We start from the raw sequence: 24095 nt of genomic DNA on the forward strand, positions 1-24095 counted from the left end.
TTCCATAACAAAAAATACAATATGGCTATATATTATGCTTACAAAATAATATTCAAAACACAAATTAAGACAATTAATACTCGTTACTGTTTTATTTGTTAAAGCCATTAAGTTACCATTCTCAATACTTGCAGAGGTTCATTACTGCTACTAAACACTTGGTAACCTAAATGCTTTTTAACAAGTTCGATTAATACTCATAACTTTTACATCATATCAAACATATAAGGCATTAATAATGACTATTGATATATGTTACGGTCTGGTTAGGTGAGGACAATAGTCCTAAACCTTAATTGTGGTGGAAGTCGTCACTCCTTTCAATATTGTTAGACTCGAGACTTCACATGATAGGTTTTTGTCGGACCCTATCTTACACCGCATTTTATGTGGCGAGCAACACGAACACTAGGATTTTACATGCTGGTCTATGGCTCGACGTTAGCTTACTAACGTAATTTCAGACAATACTTCATATCATAGGATTACATTCTTAAACGTGAACTATGGTTTGGTCAAACTTATGGATTTTACCTTTTAAATAGAAAATAACTTACTCGTCAATATCATATAAAATAAAAGAGAAACTTATAATAGCAAGAACAATATTCTTAAAATATTAGAGGATCAGAAATTGTATAAAATAGAGCCTTTTAACTAATTTGTTTGGCCATTTTATGATAAACTGATAAATAATTAATATAAACAATTAAACTAATTTTATTAAAAGGAGAACTAAACTTAATTTAAATTAGAAATTAAGGAGTTTAAAATTACATCAAATTCCTAATTTTTCACTTTTCCTGATTTGGAGGAGATTGAACTTTCTAATTGTTCCTTTGATGTACGTTTAACCGTTGATCTAATTTATGACACGTGCTTTTCTTTCAAAAAAAAATATATGAATCTATTAATTGACTTGGTCATAAATTGAATGAAGAAAAACTTTATTGACTTCAAGATAAAAAAAAAAATAATCAAACGAAAAGGAATTCAAAATTAGATTTTTCAAACGAAGAATATCACACTAAAGATTAAAATTTTTAAATATAAAAAATTTTCATGTTTATAAAAGATAGCGAAGTTAGTTAAGCTTCAGCTTTGATTATTCATTTTTCATATGATTTTCCTTTTTTTTTTCTCTGCAAATAATTGAAGGTAAAAATGGCGGGAGCTCAAGTTTCAATGGAGGTCGGAAACGATGGTGTTGCAATTATTACTCTTTCGAATCCTCCTGTTAATGACTTAGATGTTCCATGTAATATTCTTTCCTGATTTTCAGAATTTTCTTCGAATCACGTTTTGATTGAAGTTTGTTAATTTGTTTGTTTTAATTTTAATGTATTACAAGTAATTTGGGGCTTGAAAGAGAAATATGAAGAAGCTATGAAGAGAAATGATGTCAAAGCTATTGTTATGACTGGTAAGTTTGAAATATAATTCGAAATTATCACGATCTTTTTGCACACGACAAAAGTAGGATAGATCATATTAATATACATGTAGTATGTTAAAATGTCCAATATTATCTATACGTTAGTTTTCTCACATGGAAAAAAAAAGTTTATAACTTTAAGGAGTACGTAATATTACTAGTATTAATTGGTTTTTGTAATGAATTTCTTTTGAATTCGTACGTCGTTTATCTCTTTTTCTCTTCATTTAGGTTGTCAAGTACTATTTATTAAATTTCAATATACTATTGTTAAAATTTTAGAATATTAGCCGGTCTTCCGAGAGGTATCTCTCAATCACATCCCATTAAAGTTTAATTAAACAAAAAGATAATAATTGGCCGACATAATTAAAAATGCTCTCTTAAAGAGACTGTCTCTCACAAGAATTTGTAATAGAATATAATTATAAGAATATAAGTATATTTAATAATAATTTTTTTAGTACTTTTTCGTATGAAATTTGATCTATTGAAAGGCTATATGTATGAAATTTGATCTAATGTTAAAAATAGTAACAAAAATATATCTTTTGCTATAAATCGTCAAAACAGTAGCAATAATCACATTATTTGCTATGTTTGAGATTTAAGTAGCAAATAAATAGCAGCAAATTAGATTTATTCTACTAGTGAACACAAGTAAAGATTTAAGTGATAGGGTATTTTTAAAGCAATCAATGAACTAGAGTAAAATGCTAAATAAAAAGATAAAAAAAACAAATAACAAAGCAAATAAATTACACCAAGGGCCCGTTTGGTAAGTGGTAGTAAATGGTGGTAATGCGAATGAAAACTAGTGTAATTTTGGTTGAAAATTTTCTTGCTACCTTGATGGTCATGCTTGTGCAACTTCAATATCTCATTTTCTTCATAAATTTCATTCCAAAGCATTACCATTGGGGGAGGTAGTATTAGGTGGTAATGGAAATTTGTGAACAAAAAAAACTTTTTTGTGATCAAAGTTCCGTTACCATGGGAGTGACATTGATTTTTTGATGAAATTTTACACTATAAATCATTTTCATTAGCACCATTTAGTACCACTAATTAATTAGGCCGCAAGTATTATGAATGTTTGAGGTTCACTAGCTAGTTTGGCTAGGCACTCGCTCAATCTAGATTTTATATTATACTAATATTTCGAAGGAATTACATTAGAGATTAAATGTTGGGTGAGAGGAGATAATTAGAGATCATAGGAAAATAACTTAAAGAAATAGTAAGAGAAGCTCATTAAACTCTATGTCTAAAGACATACAAAGTAGGTTTTTTATCTAGGAAAGGAGTAAGGAGACCGTTAGGCTTCTATAAACAAGAACAAGACTGAGCACGTGCTCATCGGTAATAGGTTCGCTCGAATGAGGGTCCATCATGCTTAAACGAGCACCTGTTGCCAGAAGATTATTAGTTGCTTTTATGAAATTTTTAACACGATGCTTCTTAACTATTTTTCTTGCTACTTCCAGTGCCAATCACAACCCTAATATTTGCACCATCATGGTAATGCTTTTGCATCTTAATTTAAACAAACTATGTCTCTTTATATGACCATGTACTAAAGCCATTCCTTATGAAAAAACTCTTAAACCACCCATGTGTGACTCAACATGGTGGTCTAAAAGTACTTAGTCATGGCTAAGAAATTGATTTGAGTGAACCAAGTCATGATCATAACAATTAGGTGTTATTCTTTAAAGGAACAGATAGCGATGCAGAAGCCTTAAATAAAAGTAGGAAAGCTAAGAAAGAAATTATACTTTATGTCGTAATAAATGAACTAGGAAAAATATGCAAGTAAATGATGGTTAGTGCAATAAATAGATCATAAACAATCAATAACACAAGGATTGCTTGGCTCACCAAATTGGCTACGTCCATATTTAGGCTAGAGATATATTGATTGCATTTAAAAGCACAAAGATCATACCTTGCGAGAAAAATTTTTAAGAGAGAGACTATAACATCAATGGGGAGCTAAATGAGCGAGTAAGACAATAATTACAGAGAAACATTGGCTTATTAAACATATACCAGGACATATAGTATGCATAGGTGGATCCACATGGGGCCCTCGGTACACGTGCCCCCATGCAAATTGAAAAGGAAAACAAGTTTTAATCTGGATTAGTTCGCAGGGTCTTCAAGAAATGATTGAGAGAGAAATTAATGAGCTAGTAGCGTTATCCCCTCACATAAAACCCATTATATTCTCACATAATAACCTATGAGATATAATTTGTTATTTTCTTTGTCCCTCTTATTTATCTTATTGATTTCGCACCATTTTCTTTTTGGGCAATGATCTATTATTTTTTAATCTCATCCTCAAATTTCAACATATTATATTTCTATCTTAATCACTTATTTATATCCTACATGTATTTTTTGTCTTATTCTCCAACGCATTTATATCCTCCACTCATTTAGTCATTTATATCGTCCTCAAAAAGTGTTATGTTTGTTAAAATGTTCTTTGAATGTTTTAGAGTGTCATCTTTTTGAATATTTTTGTTTTTATCATTAAATGTATTTGTTAATGTTCTTGTTAGAAATATTTCAAAATAATGAGGAAAAACAAGTTTTTTTTTTTTTTTTTTTTAATTTTTGCAAAACGTTCGGTAGAGAATGTGTTTGTTAGATTTTGTTTTCATTCTGTGAGGATGACGTTAATTTAACTTCATCATTCTTTTTAGTTGCCACCATTTGAGATGAGAATGACGTTAATTGACTGCCTTAATAATATTTTTGCTTTAGTTTGAGATTATTGTGCTTCTACATATCATTTTACTGGAATAAAAAAAAATTTATTGTCATTTTACAAACTTTTTGCCTCAAAATTCTCTTAAGATTTTGTCCATTTGTTAGTGCCCCTTGGACTCTTAACCTTGAATGCGCTTTTGGTAGCATGTATAGGACAAAGTAGGGTTAAGCAAGAAATAGCAAACGTAGTAACAACAAACTGCCAGAAGTGTTGATGCTTAATTCTCGTTCTAGCACAATAATTGCTCGTTTGAGCATGAGCTCGGCAGCATGTACTTAGTGGGATTTTCGCATTTTTTTGCGTACCACCTTGATCCCCCTTGTTCCAATCTCCATCCAAAATTTATCTTAAGCACGATTCCCTTCCTTGCTCTCCAAGGATGAATCCATCCGGCCAATCATCACACTTAATTTTTACCATCCAAGTCATGCAAAAATCTATCCTTGGATTCTTCTCTTTCGTACTACCAAACGACTTAACTAATCTATTTAATTAAGTCTCAATTTCTTAGTGAACTGAAGTCACGCATAATCCTATCATCATCATCAACCAAATATCCCATCTGTAAATAAGGTCTGGGTGAGAGAAGAAGACAGAAACTCCATACCCGTCCTCCCTTCAACAAGAGGACTAGAGGAAAGCGGTCAAAATTTCCCCCAAAAAGGAAAAAGCCTTGCATAAAAAGGATTTGGAGTGACATTATTGCCTCAAGAGTAAAGCTACCTGCACAAAACGCCATATGTACAAAACCGATTCTGAAACAAATTAATAGATACGATGGGTAAAACGACAAAATGAACAGGAAAGCAACAACTAGACATTAGGCAAGAAAGACAACTAATGAAACTATTAATAATCTAGAATGTGAATCTGACGTCTCTACCTATTCATATCCCTAGTCAAGTCTTCGGAGAGGTGCAACTCACTCAAGTCATTCTTGAATTGCTCCACCACGTTTTCTTAGGTCTTTCTCAACTTCTTTACCCTCAACTATTAAGCTTTTTATCCTTTTGACGGGAGAGGCGACTGACTTTCTTTTCACATGTCCAAATCATCTTAGCCTATTTTCACGCACCGTAGTTGATAATGGTGCAACACCTAACTTCTCTCCAAGCTCCGGGTTCTTGACTCTTTCCATCCTTGTGTTGCCACACATTCACCTCAATATTTGCATTTCTGCTACCTCCATCTTTTGTTCATGAACCTTTTTAACAGGCCAACACTCTGTCCCATACAATAATGTTGGCCTAATGGCAACTTTGTAGAATTTACGTTTGTTCTAATCGAAAACTTCCTATCGCATAACACTCTGGTAGCCGTTCTGCACTTAAGCTAACCCGCTTGTATACAATGTGCTACATCTTCATCAATCTCCTCATCATTTTAGAAAACATACCCTAATATTAAAACCTACATGTACTTGCAACTACATCTTCTCCAATTGTCACCTTTGGGTCATCATCTTCTTCATAGCCACTAAAATTGCATCTCAAGTATTCTGTCTTTGTACGAATTATACACAGCCTTTTGCCTTCTAAAATCGCTCGCAGTTCTTCTAATTTGGTATTAGTCTCTTCGCTAATTTCTGCGACTAATACTATATAATCAGCAAAAAGCATGCACCAAGGCACAGTTTTCCAGATAGGCTTAGAGAGCTCATCTATGATGATTGCAAAAAGGAAAGGGCTTAGTGCTGATCATTAATGTAAGCCTTCTTTCACTGGGAACGACTTTGTAAGCCCCACTGGTGTCTGCATGTTAGTTGATGCTCCATCGTACATGTCTCGTATTACTTCAATATGGTTAGCTTCCAGACACTCCCAAATGATACATCGTGGTATGCTATCATAAGCCTTCTCCAGATCTATAAACACCATATGCAAATCCTTTTTCCTCTCTTTATATTTTTCCATCGGTCTTCTTAACACATGTATAGCCTCAATGGTTGATTTCCCTGGCATGAAACCAAATTGGTGTTCCCTAATGACCGTCCTTTGTCCAATTATTTTCTCTATAACTCTTTCCCACAACTACATTGTGTGGCTGAGGAGTTTAATTACTCTATAATTCCCACAAACTTGGGCATCGCCTTTGTTTTTATACAACGGAATAAGTGTACTGCTCCTCCATTCTCGGGGCATTTTATGAGTCCTCCAGATAACATTGAAAAGATTAGTTAACCATCGAATGTCTTCTTCTCCTAAACATCGCCTAACGACTCTTATTTTATACAATTTTGATCGTGTTATTCCCTTCTTTTATGATTTCGCAAAAAATTTATTAGTGACATTAAGAAGAAAATGGAAAATTATTAGTAAAGATAAAAATATCGTAAAATTAAAAGGAAATTTAAAAATAAAAGGTTTATATGGGTCTCGCATTGCATCCGCTTCAGTTGGCGTGGGTATGAGTATGAAAAGTCATACCCACTATGAGTGGTGGGTATGAGGTCTTACCCGCTCCATACCCACCCGCCTAACCCCATACCCACCCCACCCGATATCCACCCACCCCACCCCACCCCATAGTCGTTTACCCTATATATATATATATATATATATATATATATATATATATATATATATATATATATATATATATATATATATATGTACAATGTACTAAACTATATAATTTTGTATATTTTTATAAAAAACAATTGACAAAAAGAATATTAATTGTATCTTATTAAATTGTATGATTAAACAAAATTAAATGTACGAGTAAATTTGTAAGGATTTATGTAAAGTGTATAAGGTGAACTAGAAGAAGTGAATATAAGGCGAGTATAATGTGGTTATACCAATCATGGGTATACACAGTTGGTCATCATAGGTTAGGATAAGTTTGAATGCATACCTAAGTAGGCAGGCTACCCACCATGAGTGGTGGATAGTTGGTGGGTATGGAAATTTTAGGTGGGTATAAATGGGGGAAAACGTACTACATCTACCCACCCATTTTGTCATCCCTTTAATTAGTCACTTTTTTTAAAGTTTATTATTTGATAGATATTTGTAATGAGTAATTAGCATTGAGTTTACCTTTCCTTACGTTGAATTATATGCTTAATTATTGTTGTTTATATTCAATAATCATGTGATTAGTTTATTTAATTTAGGCGACAATGGAAAGTTTTTAGGCGGTTTTGACAACAGAGTTTTTGAACGAGTTCATAAGACCGGTAAGTTTCCATTGCTGTAATTAATAGATCTTACTACGCCTATATAGAATTTTAGATTTATTAATTGTTATGATTATGATTATAATTATGATTATGATATATAATTGTTTTGGCAGGGGATTTATCTATATTACCCAACGTATCCATTGAACTATTGGTCAATGTAATTGAAGGTTGTTAATTCAAATATTTTCTTTTTGTTGAAAGTAAATCAATGATTTGCATTAATATTGCAAAAATGGTATTAATTTTGATTAGTTGATCATTTAGATGGACCAAAACCTTCTGTTGCTGCTATACAAGGACATGCAATTGGAGGCGGCTTAGAATTAGCTATGGTTTGTTCTTTTATATTTTGAGCTATTCTTAAAAAGACAATCACTCGGTGAGAAACAAGTTTATATTCTCATAATTTGTAATACTTTATTTAACTCATTTATAAGGCACGCCTCACAGTGAAACCGTTTCATACAATAATATATCGCACGTCTTACGTCTTGCATATTAGGCCATGACAATTTGTCACATAATCTCACAGTGGCCCACTCGTGTGGACACGGGACACTTGTGGGCTCGGTCCCACAAACCCACGGGTCAAGAGCGTCAACTTGCACGTACACTTGGTGAGGTTCATTGTTTCTCAAAATCATAATGGCAGTAAGAGAGGATTAGCTCGCCCAGTATATATCCAAGTCCACAAATTACTATTTTATCAATGTGGGATTTTGTCTCACATGTGAAGTATTTTCAACACTGCTCCTTATATGTGACAGGAACCAACTTGGTTCTAATACCATTTTAGGCCGTACAATTCGTCTCATAATCTCATTGCAGAATTGTAGTTCGATCTTTTTTGTTGATTAGCTCATATCATGTAATGGTGTGATAGTGTCGTAACTCCGTGTGTTTTGATCGGCTATGGAACATTAGATTTAATCATCGTAATAGTTGATATATTGTCGCAGAATATAATAATTGGTTCTTCTTGCTTATGGTGTCTATCGATCAATATCCGTTCACATTGCTTATGAAAAATTCTACCTTGTTCGCAGGTATGTCATGCACGCATTTCTACACCAAAAGCGCAACTAGGCTTACATGAGTTATCAATTGGAGTTATTCCAGGCTTTGGAGGTACAAACATTTTCTATTCATATTATTTAGATGTGCATTTTAGACTCAAATTTTGAACCGGATTATGCTCATATTTTAGGGACACAACGTCTTCCGAGACTTGTTGGTGTTGAGAAAGCTGTTGAGATGATGCTTGTAAGCCTCACCTATTCTAATTATTACATTTACCGTCCGTTTGATTATTGGTACTAAATAGTAAGAATAGTAATAGAAAGTTAGTGTGACTTTGGTAGGAATATTTATTGACAAGTTAAATGGTCATGCTTATAAGTTATATCCTTCAACAATTTTATTTCTTTCACAAAATTCATTTCAATGCATTACCATCTGAAATGTGGTATTAGGTAGTAATAATGAAAAATTGCAAAAAAAAAAAATTATGATCAAACTTTTCATTATCATAGGAATGAAACGATACATACACAACAAATCCTTCATATTTTCATCCTATAGTGCTGATTACCATACACACCGTTAAATCTATAAATAAATACTACTATTCTGATATGTTTTTGTAGTCTTCAAAACCGATAACATCTGAGGAAGGACTAGAACTAGGCCTAATTGATGCTATTGTACCCTCACAAGAGTTGCTCAACATTGCCCGCTTGCGAGCTTTGGACATTGCCGAGGGGAGGAAACCTTTAGTAAGATCTCTCCACATGACAAACAAACTAGGACCCATCTCTGAATCGCGAGAATTCCTAAACATTGCGAAACAAAATGCGAAAAAAACTGCTCCGAACATGCCTCAGCACCAAGCCTGCCTTGATACTATTGAGGAAGGTTTAGTACATGGAGGGTATGCTGGGCTCTTAAAGGTATTCAAATATGAATATTTCATTGCTTTATGAAGTGATTTCATTACAAAATTTGATATGATAATAATGTGTGTTATAGGAGGGTGAAGTGGACAGTGTGTTAGTTCTATCAGATGTTTCTAAACGTCTAGTGCAAAACATTCTTGCTCAACGGGTTAGTAGACTTATTTTTGTAATTCTATGCTTTTACTTCATTACTTGTTATGTGAATTTAGAGCATGTTTTACCCAGCTCGTCTTATATGAGATTGTTTTAGTATGAGACAGACCCTTATAATTAGTCCATTTTTATAATTGATTACTTTAAAGTTATATGTAAATACTTTAACATACATGGATCAGCTCAATAGAGATGTCTAACTATTACATGATCGCATTTAAGAAATTGTGTATTTACTATGCAATAATACCATCTTTTAAAATATGAGTTGCATGAGATATTCTTGTGAGAGACTGTCTATCGGTGAAATATCCTCAAAGCAAGAAACACTTATGCTAATGATTATATTAGTTGGACTATTCAACCTATATTTGAAGAGCACACAAAATAGGGGCGAAGCAAAAATTGATAAATTCTTTGAAGACTCTGTGCAATATTTAAAAGTTATAATATTTTTCTAAGAACTTTGTTTCTTTAAACACTTAACATATACTACTTAAATTAATATTGAGGCCCCCAATTTTTTAGGGCCCTGCACCGTTAAACATGTTGAATATGCTTAGAATCTCCCCTGACATAAGAATTTGTTTTACCCAAATGTGAATGAGTAGATCTTTCTCCTTCATTTATTTTCCTTCCAAAGTTCTTATGCAAAACAATATAAATGATATTAAAAATTAAGTGACCAATTTGATATAGATAGGAAAATCTAAAATTAGAATAGCAAAACTAAAGAATCCTTTTGTATGCTTGAACTTGCTTAAATAAAATAGCTGTTGGGCTTTGTTATGAAGTGGCAAATGAAGATTAACTCACATTTTTGAATGTCATCTTTCTTTTAGAGCACGTAGTCATAATCATCATTTTCAAGATCAGTCTTGTAGATGCATAAGACTTAATGAGTTTGCATCAGCCTGCTAACAAAAGGATTCGGCCAACCATCGCCCGCGAAATCAGGAAGGAAAAAAAGGATGAAATAACCTAATAAGATGTATCAACTTATACATAACTGAATGCATTATATAAATCTTGTAATTTTTTTCTTAGTTTAATCTTTTTTTGACTGTTTAATCTTGAGTCTTTGAACTTGTTATAATGATAAGAATTACTATCTTGATTGTGATTCAATGAATGTTGATTTGTGCAACTGCATGCAGTGCTTCTTCCCTGGCCGTCTTGCACATTTTTAGAACCTTGAGAGAATGGGAAATAATAAGTTCTTAAAATATAAATGTTATGCTATTTTTTAAAGTAACAATTAATAATAAACTACTATTTTTAAAATATAAGTGCTTCTTTCTTTTCGTTTTTCTTGATCAAGTTTTATTACAAAATCTCTTTAACAAATATTAATCATTAAATCCAACCATCCCTCGCAAACGATAAATCATATAATTTTGTAACAATGAACATGCTTTATTCAAGTGCGATAAGAATTAGATACATAGCATTGAGTAATACAAGAATTGAGCTCAATGTTTAGTAGATACTATATAATTTTTTTCTAAGTGTTTTACCGAGCTATGTCTATGTAAATGTGTCTTTTCTTCCTATAAAGAAATTTCAGTAAGATTGTTATTTCTTGATGCCCGTATTGACCTGTTTCAATAACACTCAAACGCATGTGATTTTTTTTATTAAAGCTTCCATACACACCCCACATATGAAAGTCAAAGGAAGTAACATAACTTCTCCATACAAGTTTTCCTCTAAAGAATTTAAAATCAAGAAGATGACTACAAGCTCAAACTAAAAAAAAAAAAAAATCAGAATTACTATCCCTCTAAGTGTTTTTAAACGAAGAAGTTACATAACTTCCCTAAGGAAATTCAATATGGTTAATCCCCTCAGACGTATATGGTTGATCAAAGTCAGCTATTATGATGAGCAACCAAGACAAATGCACAAGCCCTTTATATTTGTCTTCTTTTTTGAGAAGGTTGGACTTGTTCATTACCAATATTAGGGAACGATCTAGTGGGGGAATTTTACTTAAGATTTGAATATGCTCTTGATGCTGAGCAATAAGAAGGATTGAAAATTCTTGAAGGTTTTGAAGGGGTGACTTGATTTAGAATTAGGATTAAGAATTGAATGATTGGGATTTTCGCATGCCTAGAGTTGTTTGCTTCAGATGAGTGAGGTCTCGATTGGTACGGACAAGTATGAGTCTTTCTTTTTAGAGGCATGGTTTTCAATTCGAGTTCAGGCTGATGTGTTACTCTTCCTCATAGACGGCATCAAACTGTTTTAGGTGAAATAAAGTTACAATTTATATTAAGTGTGAAAATAGTATCGTTTATTGTATGTCCAAGTAAAAATGTCCATTCATCCTAGTATAGACTTGCCCAATTCAAGTCTTGTCCAAATGTTTACGGTTGGATTAAAGTGGAAGGAGGTTGAAGATCTTCAAATAAACCAACAAAACAAACAACAGTTACCAACTCGAAGCGGTATTGGGAAAAGCTTTTTTTATGTTTAAGTTAGATGGAGGTTTAATATGAATATGAATATGAAATCAGAATTGATTAGAGAGAAATTGAAAAACCTTAACTTATTTCATTATGATGTTTGTGTGTACTTATATTTGTTGTCTCTTCATTAATATTGAAATTGTTCGGACCTGGTTTACAAACTCATAATTGATAAAACAGACTGATATTTAATCTGAAATTAGACTTGAATATTGCATCAACTATATTTTTATCTGGGCTTGTGCAAGAGATATATATAACAAGTAAAGTTTCTCAGAATAAAAGTTGTTCTTCTTTATAATTTATAATTCACCGAACTTCATATGCAAGTTCACAATGTAGGATCTTTTTCAAATATAAAGTATTTTCAACACTCTCTTTGCCACGTGGTGAGCCACATCATATCCAAAAACCACCACCGGCTCTAATACCATGTTTGGTTGTGATAATTCATCACATAATCACCTTGTAAACCTACTCATATGGACAAACCCACAAGATACTTGATGAAATTTAGTCTTTTTTGAAATCATATACTCCCTCTTATTCAACTTATGTGTCCCATTTCTTTTTATGGTCAAGTCACCTTAATTGTTCCATTTCTATTTTTGTTATGGGTTTTTGACTTTTATGCCTTTAGTAGCTTTATCCTATTTTCAATTATACCCTTCATTACCCATACTAATTTTCCTCCCTTACATTAAAAACCCATAATACCTCTCTTTCCTACCCTTAGGATCCCACTTTTAACTATCCTTAAAATTCGTTAAAAGTCAAATGAAACTTTAAAGGTGAATAAAAGGGTGTATATTATTACAAGAATTACTGCTAAGCTCAAAACATCAACTTTTCCAAGCAGCCATTATTGAATTTCGACGTCTACCCCACACTCCTCGAAAACTAAAAACACAAAAGAAACGTGCTTATGTAGGCAACTATTGTCAACTTTCCCCAAGTAGCAATTATTATTGTTATTTTTTTTGTTACCGCTAATGGCTACTCATCCTCATATAAATATGCACAAAATCAAGCTTGAACTTTGATCACTCAAGTCCTCATTTCACTCTTTCTCGGAAAATAATAATATCAAACTAAACAAAAACCTAATCAAAGGTAAAAATGGCAGGACCTCGACTTTCAATGGAGGTTGGAAACGATGGCGTCGCTCTCATTACTCTTTTGAATCCTCCTGTTAATTCCTTAGCAATTCCGAGTATGTTAATTCTTTATATATCTTCATTTTCTTCGAATTTAGTTTCATTTGATTTGAATTACAGTAAATGAAATTTGCTTTTTTCGGTTAAATTTGTTGTAGTAATTGCGGGATTGAAAGAGAAATACGATGAAGCTTTGAAGAGAAATGATGTCAAAGCTATTGTTATTAATGGTAAGTTGAACCTATGATCTGAAATTATCACCGAAGAGAATGTTAAAATCAATTGGTTGACTGTTTTAACTGTTTAATAATTGTTAAAGACTAATATTTTTTATTCTGATTGACTGATTTTTTGTTTATGAATATGAAATTGCTGTTTATATTAGGTGAGAATGGGAAGTTTTCAGGCGGTTTCGACATTAATGTTTTTGAGAAAGTTCACAAGACTGGTAATTTTGTGTACTTTGATTTGATTGACAATGATGTAACACATTATACTAGAATGAAATTTATGAAGCTACTTGTTTTATCAGGAGATTTATCTATATTGCCGGATGTATCAGTTGATCTTTTGGTTAACACAATTGAAGGTCCTCACTTAATTCAACTTTCATTTTATTAATCATATGATAATCAATAAATATTTGATGATAGTGTATGTTTTGTTCAATGGTCCGGAATTTTTGGTATCGATGCTCTCAGATGCAAGAAAACCATCTGTTGCTGCTATACAAGGACTTGCACTTGGAGGTGGCTTAGAATTGGCTTTGGTTTGTGTCATTGTTTTCTCTATCCTCTAAAGTTCACGTTTTCATGTATTGGTATCAAATTCTAAGAAATATTCTTGGAGGGAAGGAAATTGAGGTTTTAGCACAATAAAGTTCAAGACATAAAAAGTTTAATGGTACTTAAAAAAAAGAAAATGAGATGTTTATTTTTGGAGTGGAGTGAGTATCTTTTATGTGAATGTTTTTTCCTTTGACTCCCTTCAATGGAAACTTTGCCTTGTCGTCAGGGATGTCATGCACGCATTTCTGCACCCAAAGCGCAACTTGGATTGCCTGAGCTATCGCTTGGAGTTATTCCAGGCTTTGGAGGTACAAAGACTATCTTTTGATACTAGTTCAATGCCAAGTAATATATTAAACTGTGTTCTGTACATTTACTCAGGGACACAACGTCTTCCGAGGCTTATTGGTATAAAGAAGGCTGTTGAGATTATGCTTGTAAGCCTTACTTTTTTAAATAAACCTTATAAGAAAAGTGCTTGATTGTTTTTATTTTTCCACCCATCGACAATAATCTCTATTTCCCAAATATGGTGGGCATATGCTGATCTGTCTAAATGGAAATGAAGATTTAGTGACCAACATTTGACATTCTTACACATGTATTTTTTATTAGTGTGTCTTTCATCATGATGTTCATACTCTGTTTTGGTGAAAATGGGTTGATTATAAATTAGACGTATTCTCTAAAGTCTATGTTCCACATTAAACAATTCATGAGAAATTCATGGCAATGTATAACTATTTTCCTTTCTTCTCAAATTGATCACTAGAAATGCAAGGGGCCTGTTACTTATTGATATTATGCTTTAACTACCTCAGTAGCATGAAAGGAATGAGTGCTGTAGCAGCTACTGTTCTGATTTTCTTAGGAAAACAGCTATTATTGTGCTTTTCTTAAAAGCTTCCGTAACATAAGACTATTATTCTAAACACCATCCCTGACATAAGACTATTGGTATGAAAACCGCCCCTAGTTAAAAACATTGGTGCAAACCACCCCTTTATCTTACTCAAAGCTGCTTGCCATTTGTAATAGTCTTAATTAACTTTCAAATCAATCCAAGTAAGCTTTAATTACCTCTTCCCCGACCATCTCCGTAGCCATTTTACCCTTATAAACAGCTTCATAGCATATACGAGAAGGAAATTGTTGGATTGAAAAAAGAAAAAACAATCAAGTAACTACCTCCTAATAATTTATACAAATTTCATTGAAGCTTCAACTTCTATTATATTTCACAAGTTTATTTCATTGAGTTCTACATCAGTTTGGCCTTGGAAACCAAAATTTATTGAGGTTGTCACCTATGTGTTCCAAACTCAGTTAAAAGGAGAAGAGCTAAATTAGGTGGAAGTAAGGCTAGTTAAAGCTTAACAAGACTATTTGACATACTTGGATGGCTATTAAAATTATAGAGGGAACTTTTAGGGTGAAATTTTATGGGGGAAAGTATAGTGGAAATATTATTAAAGGAGAAAGAGGGACGAATTAAAGGGCTTTTAGCTGTTGGTGAGCAACTAGAAAGGTTGAGAGTAAAGAAACAAATGAGGAAATATTTTTTTAGGGGATGATTTATTTTCATTAAATCTAGGCATCTTAGGATCATAATGGATGATGGTTTTTTTGAAATTGAAGAGAATCTTAGCTATGATTTGTGTTCTCACATAGAGGTAGTTTTGGAATAATACCTTAAATTTTGTGTGGTTTTGGTCAAAATGTCCTTGGCAACATGAACCTAAGGAATTTGATGATGCTTATAACTATGCATAAGCATGTTGCACATGCTGTTTGAAAATGGCTTATTCTGAGTTATATGTTGCTGGAGTCAGCTCCTCATATGCAGAGTAAGTCCTTTGTTTTTATTTGAAAGGCCTTTGGTGTATGTGCTAATAGATGTAATTAAAGTTGTTCAAATCAACCCGACCCGAATATCCGAACCATAACCGAAAATTATCCGACCCAAAATATATGATATTTTTTAGGTTTACGGAACCGGCATAACTTAAACCGAAGTTGCACTCGAATTGATTGATGACCGAAAACGGTAAAATCAAACCTGAGCTACAACCGAAATTTATAATCGACATGTCACTGTTGACCGAGATCGCCCGAACCCAAAAGTAACCGACCCAAGACAGATCCAACCTAAATTTTGCACGAAACCAAATGCAATCCGATTAAAACTGAATTAACTCAAATCGTTTTTTAATCGACTTGATGCAAACCTGAACAAATTATTAATCAAACTGCTATAAACCCAAATCAATTTTTAGCCAAAAAAGTCGAACCTAATTTCAGCAAATTTAGGACCAAATTCAGATATTAAATTATGAATATTTGAAATATAATTGTTAGTATTAAAATATTGTAAAACAAATTATCTATAAATGAATAAGATTCCCCATGATATTGATATCAATTATAAACGAATATCAAATAATAATTATATACACTATAAACGTTTGCAAGCATAGGCGGATCTACACGGGGGCCCCCTGTGGCACGTGCCACCATGCAAATTGAAAAAGAAAACAAGTTTTAATCTGGTTTTGGTTCACAGGGTCTTCAAGAAATGACTGATGGAGAGATTAAAAGTAGCGTTATCTCCTCACATAAAACCCATTATATTCTCACTTATAACCCATGAGATATAGTTTGTTATTTTCTTTGTCCCTCTTATTTATCTCATTGTTTTTGCATCATTTTCTTTTTGGGCAATGGTCTCACTCATTTATATCGTCCTCAAATAGTGTTATGTTTGTTAAATACTTAAAATGTTTTTTGAATTGTTTTAGAGTGTCATCTTTTTGAATATTTTTGTTTTTATCTTTGAATGTGTTTGTTAATGTTCTTGTTTGAAATTTTTCAAAATAATAAGGAAAAAACAAGAGATCTTTTTTTGCAACACATTTGAGTTGAGAATGTGTTTGTTAGACTTTGTTTTCATTATGTGAGGATGACGTTAATTAAACTTCATTAATCTTTTTGGTTACCACCATTTGAGATGAGAATGACATTAATTGACCGCTTTAATATTATTTTGGCTTTAGCTTGAGACTATTGTGCTTCTACGTGTCATTTTACTAGAATAAAAAAAAATTAGTTCATTTTACAAACGAAACTCTATCAAAGTTGCCGCAAAATATACTTAAAATTTTGTCCATTTATTGGTGCTCCCTGGGACTCTGAACTATGGATCTGCCCCTGAAAACCTTATAATGCTTTTGAACTATCGAAAAAGTTAAATGATTTCGAACCCCAACATTGTTATAAAGCTGATTTGAAAAGTAAGTGTTAACTAATATCAATTATGTCCCAATTGAAATAATTAAATTAAATTGATTTGACGAATCCAATAAAACAACTAGCATTATTTTTTTTGTAAGTAAATAAGCCTACATCAATTATAAAACCAATTATTAAGTTAATCAGATATTGACTTAATCGATAGCACTTCGTAACCAATACATTTTTGAAAAATAAAGCTCAAATTCGATTGATGCTCGGAAAAACCAAACTAATTATAGACCAATGACAACTTGAACCCTATAGACCTTCGACTCAAATTTCAACTGGTAACTAACCGGTGCGAACCTGATAACACGAATAACCGTTGTTAAACTGACTCATAACTAAGCGATCTGGCCCGAGTATGACCCGCCGCGATACAACTGAAAATTAACTGATCCGAAATTCGACCGAACCAAATGACACCTGTTTGGAACTGACCCGATAACCCGAATGAATACCTCTAGTTGTAATCATTTTGTTCTCACATGTCTACTTTTCACTTCAGTTCTTTTTTTAGAGAGGAGAGTATCAAGGAAAGAGCAAATTTGAATATCTAAACTGTAGAAGGTTTGAGTTACTAGATTATAGTGGATTTGACTGAGTCTCTAACACTACTATTTTTCAAAACACAAGCAAACTGAATCCTTGTTCAAATTGATGCTTTATGCTATACTTCTAGTTAATAAAAGATTGTGAAAAGAACGTTTTTCTAGTTTTATTCAAATTTATTTACTTCACGACTTTTTATGCTATAACATATTTCCCAAGTCTTCAAAGCCGATAACATCTGAAGATGGAATGAAGCTTGGCCTTATTGATGCTGTTGTGCCCCCTCAAGAGTTGCTGAAGGTAGCACGTTTATGGGCATTGGATATTGCTGTGGGAAAGAAGCCTTTTATTAGATCCCTCCACATGTCTAATAAGTTAGGTTCCCTAGCTGAAGCACATGAATTCCTGATGATGGCTAGACAAAAGGCGAAACAGACTGCTCGGAACATGCCTCAGCACCAAGCCTGCCTTGATGTTATTGAGGAGGGTATATTACGTGGAGGCTATGCTGGAGTATTGAAGGTATTTTTCTGTGACTATGTCATTGTTTATGAATGATTTTAAAACAAACTATGATATGCAAATGTATGTTACAGGAGGCTAAAGTTTTCAAAGAGCTAGTTCTTACGGATACCGCCAAAGGTCTAGTGCATACCTTTTTTGCTCAACGTATGACATCAAAGGTACTTTTTTTATCTCTTCTTATCTTGATTCCTCTCTTTCTCACAAACTCTATCCATTGACCTAGCCCTCTATCGGGTTAGAATTTATGAATTGAGTATATTTTTATATCTTTGAGCCAAATTTAGTTGTAACCTATTGTATCTGATTTCTTTGCTTGCATTCTACTTATGGCCTCTAACTCTACTACATTATATAGTTTTTTGTCTCATTTGGTTAACTTGAGCAAAATCTTTGGCTGCAGTGGATTTTTTAACAATTTTTAAAGTGTATGTGTTGTATAAGCTGTAACTGGCTAATATCGATCCTTTACTATCTGGCTTCCTAGATAGAAAACATTTGACCCATGTAGACTTGCATCATCACACACTTTAAAATTTGTCTAGAAATCTTTTGTCAGGAACACCCTCATTGTCATTGCTGATACTTTACCAAATTGTCTCTGTTGGTAGCTCTTTCTTCCATCAAATTTGCATGTTTAAGTTGTTTTCTGTTTGCTATATGTTTTTATGGCAGGTACCAGGTGTTTCTGATGTTGGACTAAAGCCAAGACATATCAAGAAAGTTGCTGTAATTGGTGGGGGTTTGATGGGTTCTGGCATTGCAACAGCTCTACTGTTGAGCAATATACATGTTGTTTTGAAGGAAGTTGATGCTGACTTTCTTGCCAAGGGAATAAAATCTATTCAAGGTAGTTTTATTTCTATGGAAATTTGTCATGACTAATGAAAAGCCCAGAATTCAGCAAGTCTATACTAGAAGGGGTAAAAAGTAATTTATCAATAATTCTGTTGAGAAAAGCATCTTTCTGTCTTTTACATATACAATTTCTGTTTTACGTGTATGAGTTGTACAATTCTAGAAGATTGTACTTGCCTTTATAATGAAATAGAGAATTAAGATCTGGGTATGCTTGTAGTACAATATAGAGGTGTATTTACACTTGGAGTTACTGAGTCACTCGAAGAACTCAGGGGAGCACACTGCTCTCTATACATAATACAAGCGATCTTTACTCTACCTTTCTCTTTTCTCTCTTCTTCTTTCTTTCTTCTTTTCTGTTATTCTCAATTGCTTGCTGTTTTGGTTGTTTGGTGCTGGTGAGATCGTTGCAGGTCAGAAAGCTTGACAGTATTTTTTGATTTTGATCTCTTCTTTTTTATGCTTTAAAATTAGATTGACTTTTTTTATAAGTTTTAACCTGCCTTCTCTGTCTTCACTTTTGTAAGTTGTAATTGGCTCTACTTTTATATCCCCGATATATGACTATTTAGTTTGATGGTGGCAAGAGGCTAAATGACAACATGGAATTGTGTGACTTGTAGGCAACATCAGAGGGTTAGTGACAAGAGGTAAGTTGATACAGGACAAGGCAGAGAAAGCACTTTCATCTCTTAGCGGTGTCTTGGACTACTCAGAATTCAAAGATGTTAATATGGTCATTGAGGTCAGCTTTATGTAACAATTTAGATTTTCGAAGTTGTCATTCTTGTTGCAGATGCTGGCAACACATTGAATTTTAGAACACTTTGCAATCGAACATAGGTGATTAAATCTGCAATTGTTTGATATTTTAATAATTTGCTAAGAGTATTTGATACTGTCTTTCAGGCTGTTGTTGAAAATGTATCTCTTAAACAAACAATATTTAGTGACCTGGAGAAAGTCTGCCCTCCACACTGTATTTTAGCTACAAACACTTCAACAATAGACCTTGATTTAATTGGAGAAAGGACAAATTCTCAGGAACGAATTGTTGGTGCACATTTTTTCAGGTTTGATGCTATTCTTGTTTTTCAATCATTTGGAACTGTGATAAATTTTATGCTGGCGGGTTAATTTTTTTGTAGCCACTTGCTGATCTTAAGAGTTCAATGATTTAGTTAGCTACTTATATTTGGAGATTGTAAAGGGCAAAACTTTTGTCTCCGTTATCCTTTCCATTGGTGTGATGTGTAAAAATCTGCCTCTAATGGAAAATAGTCTATGCCCAGTTTTTCTTTCATGTAATAATATTTTTGTTGTGCTTTCTTTGTGATGAAACTTGGTCATGAAGGCTTCTTCTTTATCAGAAGCCTCTGCTGCATAGTAAAGACACTATGAATTTGTGGCAGTGGAAGTAACACACTCAGCTCTTCATGAGCATTTCTCTTGATATATTCAACGAAGTAGAACATTTTCTAAATATTATTCAGATGCATCTTTGTAGTTAAAATATTTCAATTCTAGCATTAGAGTTAAGACTCCATGGAAATAATTCCCATGAATAATCAAAGCCATTTCTAACTAAAATGTTTTTAGAGTGAATTTTCAATTTAGCTGTTTTGTTGAATTGTATACTTTTCTTTATTCTGGATGCTGCTTTGAATTGTTCTAATTTCTGTAAGGACTTAATTATTGACAGTCCTGCGCATGTCATGCCTCTACTGGAAATTGTGCGGACAGATAAGACTTCTTCTCAAGTTATTCTTGATCTCATCACACTTGGTAAGGTCATTAAAAAGGTGCCTGTTGTGGTTGGCAACTGTACCGGGTTTGCTGTCAATCGAGCTTTCTTCCCATACGCCCAGGGTGCCCATCTTTTGGCGAATTTGGGGGTTGACGTCTTCAGGATCGACAGAGTGATTAGTGATTTTGGCCTACCTATGGGACCTTTTCAGTAATTTCTTCCACCTTTATATGATTTGTCAAGTGATGCATACATATGCTTTTGTCCATGTTTAAGCAGCTTTTTTCACTTTTGTTGGCGTTTACTGTTTAGTATGCTTGACTGTTAATGTTAGTCGTACTTCCCAGATCTTTATTCATATTCGTTAGCGGCACAAAACCTTTCAACTTTGACTCGTATGTTTGATTCAATATTTTCTTAACGGACTTGAAGGTACTGCAGCATCATTCTTTTACCGCTTATATTACTAATCATGAAATGCATTATGAAACTCAAGAAGCTTCAACAATTGCCTAATGGTGAAAGCTGATTTGTTGTTACCTTGTTCATGGATGCAATGTCACATGATTCGCTAATTGCCTCATGAATCGTGAAACGAAAAAAGCGAACTATGGTCGGTTTTAGGCTATTTTTAAATCATTTTTAGCGAATCGCGAATTCAAAAGGCGAACTAACTAGCGAATTATGTTTTACTGCATGGATGATTAGTAAATACATTTGTCTACATATAATTAATGATTGGTTCATGTGTGTGCTTTGTAAGCAGTTTGATGCAGTATAGATGAAAATGTGGCTTGCTTTGATTTACCAGGCTTCAAGATTTAACTGGATATGGAGTGGCACTTGCAGTAGGAAAGATATTCCGTGCTGCCTTCCCTGATCGTACTTTTACTTCTCCTTTAGTTGATCTTCTTGTCAAAAATGGGCGAAATGGTAATTGGTGATTTTGTAGCTATAAGCTGGTTATTGGAAAGTAAATTATAGCTTATATACCGTTTGATAGGTATAAATTTTGACGATTTTTTGACTTTACAGGTAAAAGCAATGGGAAAGGATATTATATATATGAAAAGGGGAGCACGCCAAAATCTGATCCCTCTGTGCTACCAATCATTGAAGAATCTAGAAGATTGACTAATGTTGTGTCAGGAGGAAAGGTAAACTAGTGACTAAAGTTGTTTCGTACTAAATGCAATCTGTTAGTTGTGGATCTTTTATGAACTTTTTTTCGTGTATGCAGCCTATATCCATATCCGACCAAGAGATCTTGGAGATGGTGTTCTTCCCAGTAGTGAATGAGGCATGTCGTGTTCTAGATGAAGGAGTAGTGGTTCGAGCATCTGATTTAGATGTAGCTTCTGTTCTTGGAATGAGTTTCCCTGCATATCGGTCCGTCTTTTGACTGGGTTACCCCTTGACTTAATTGAGTTTTCTTATTGTGTTTCTTCACAAAGATCGCAAAAGATTTCTAATAGTTAACTAACATAAAGTTTCATTGTTTCAGAGGTGGACTTGTTTTTTGGGCAGATACTGTTGGACCTAGCCATATATATAATTGTCTGAAGAAGTGGTCTAACCTGTATGGTAGTTTCTTTAAACCATCACAATTCTTGGAGGAAAGAGCTACCAAAGGCTTGTTACTGGTTAGTGCTTCTCCCAATCCCCAGCTGCCTTTAATTGCCTTGACTATTGTATGAGTTTTTGATTTCTTAATTGTATTCACGGAAACCATAATCAATTATAGCATAAACAATGCAACATTTCATCCCACCTAAGCTCTCTTCTAGGCACTATTTTTGGGTTGGTTGTATCCGACCTTACTATCAATTGACACTTAATAATATACATCTATCTACAACTTTGCACAATTAGAATTGCCTTGATTTAGAGTGTGTTTGGACGGAAGAAAATGAAAGGAAAGGAAGGGGAGATTTGGAGGGATGAGAGATCCCTTGTTTGAATAACCAAATGAGAGGGAAGAAATTTGGAGCGAAGGAATTTAAAGAGATTGGATGAATGTTTTTTTTGTCAATGTATTAATCTTCTAAAGTTGGAAAAATTTGAAGGGAAAACTATCTCCCTTCCTTTCCTTTCCCTTCCCTCCTAAACAAACCAGAGTTTCTTCCGTTCCTTTCCCTTTCCTTCCTTTCCTTTATTTTCTTTCCAAATTTGCTTTCCAAACACAGTGTTAATGAACATGTTTACGATAGTTCATTATAATTCAAAACTTAAGAACTGTTAGTCTTTGCCTCTATCACAATTGGACAAAAAAACGTATACAATATAGAAAGGAAAATTTAAGATTAAACAAGCAAAACTGCAGAAACCTTCTGTATACTTCAACTTGCTAGGATGGAACAGCTGTTGGAAAGCACCAGATGAAGACTGCCTCACTTTTTAGCATGTAACTTTCTTGCAGAGTATGCCGGCTGCATCATCGTCATCTTCAAGATCACGCTTGTAGATAGGATGTTTATGGATCTCCATCAGCATGTTCACAGAGGAATCATGGCCTCGCTTTAGCAATTCAACTCTCCACAAAGACTGGGACGGGAAAAAGGAAGAAATAACCAATTGAAATGCATGAAGTAAACTGCATGAGATTTGAATATTTAATATGTAAAAGAAAAAAGTTTCGCATTTTCTTGTCAACTGTGTATTATTATTCTTACAAATCTCTTCCTTTTTTCAGCTTTGATTCTGGGTTATTGAACTCGTTTGAGCTAAAGTTAGTTTTCATAATTAGTCTGAATAACTTTATAAGCAGAAAGAAGAATTATGTGGAGATAAAAGAGTCTGGATTTTTGATGGTTAAAAATGAAAATATAGAAAGTTAAAATATGTAAACGACTAAAAAGATGATCGTAACAAATTATATGCTATGGATAGGGATGGCCACAAAGCGGGTTAACCGGAACCGAACCGGTCCCAAACCGCGTGGAACCGGATCCGGAACCGTTCGCGACAGGTTCCGAACCGCGGGAAAAAACTGCATGAATCGGACCTAAGAACGGCGGGTTGGAATCGGAACCGGGACCGGTCCGGGTGAACCGGCCCAACGGTTCCATGGAACCGGAACCGGGACCGGTCCGAGTGAATCGGCCCAGCGGTTCCATGGAGCCGGAACCGTTGAACTAGCCGTTTATAGCCGTTGGGGATTTTTCCATAAATACCCATCACTTTCAATC

At 33.6% G+C, this 24095-nt stretch overlaps 2 protein-coding genes across 2 annotated transcripts; both read left to right on the forward strand.

The window, feature by feature from the left end:
- Nucleotides 1-965: 965 nt before the first annotated feature.
- On the forward strand, nucleotides 966-10892 carry LOC130824609 (peroxisomal fatty acid beta-oxidation multifunctional protein AIM1-like). Its single transcript, XM_057689680.1, has 10 exons — nucleotides 966-1258; nucleotides 1352-1423; nucleotides 7339-7401; nucleotides 7518-7574; nucleotides 7672-7739; nucleotides 8454-8535; nucleotides 8615-8670; nucleotides 9054-9356; nucleotides 9436-9510; nucleotides 10358-10892. Exons 1-10 carry the CDS (start codon nucleotides 1165-1167, stop codon nucleotides 10364-10366), a joined length of 879 nt encoding a protein of 292 aa, XP_057545663.1. The 5' UTR covers nucleotides 966-1164; the 3' UTR covers nucleotides 10367-10892.
- Nucleotides 10893-12946: 2054 nt separating this feature from the next.
- On the forward strand, nucleotides 12947-23677 carry LOC130824610 (peroxisomal fatty acid beta-oxidation multifunctional protein AIM1-like). The gene is made up of 18 exons (XM_057689681.1): nucleotides 12947-13202; nucleotides 13305-13376; nucleotides 13532-13594; nucleotides 13679-13735; nucleotides 13848-13915; nucleotides 14161-14242; nucleotides 14316-14371; nucleotides 17997-18299; nucleotides 18374-18460; nucleotides 18975-19149; nucleotides 19784-19905; nucleotides 20070-20233; nucleotides 20863-21117; nucleotides 21719-21840; nucleotides 21943-22064; nucleotides 22148-22296; nucleotides 22412-22550; nucleotides 23327-23677. Exons 1-18 carry the CDS (start codon nucleotides 13109-13111, stop codon nucleotides 23369-23371), a joined length of 2175 nt encoding a protein of 724 aa, XP_057545664.1. The 5' UTR covers nucleotides 12947-13108; the 3' UTR covers nucleotides 23372-23677.
- Nucleotides 23678-24095: the final 418 nt, after the last annotated feature.

Source organism: Amaranthus tricolor, chromosome 9 (genome assembly GCF_026212465.1).
Source record: "Amaranthus tricolor cultivar Red isolate AtriRed21 chromosome 9, ASM2621246v1, whole genome shotgun sequence".
Classification (NCBI taxonomy): Eukaryota; Viridiplantae; Streptophyta; class Magnoliopsida; order Caryophyllales; family Amaranthaceae; genus Amaranthus; species Amaranthus tricolor.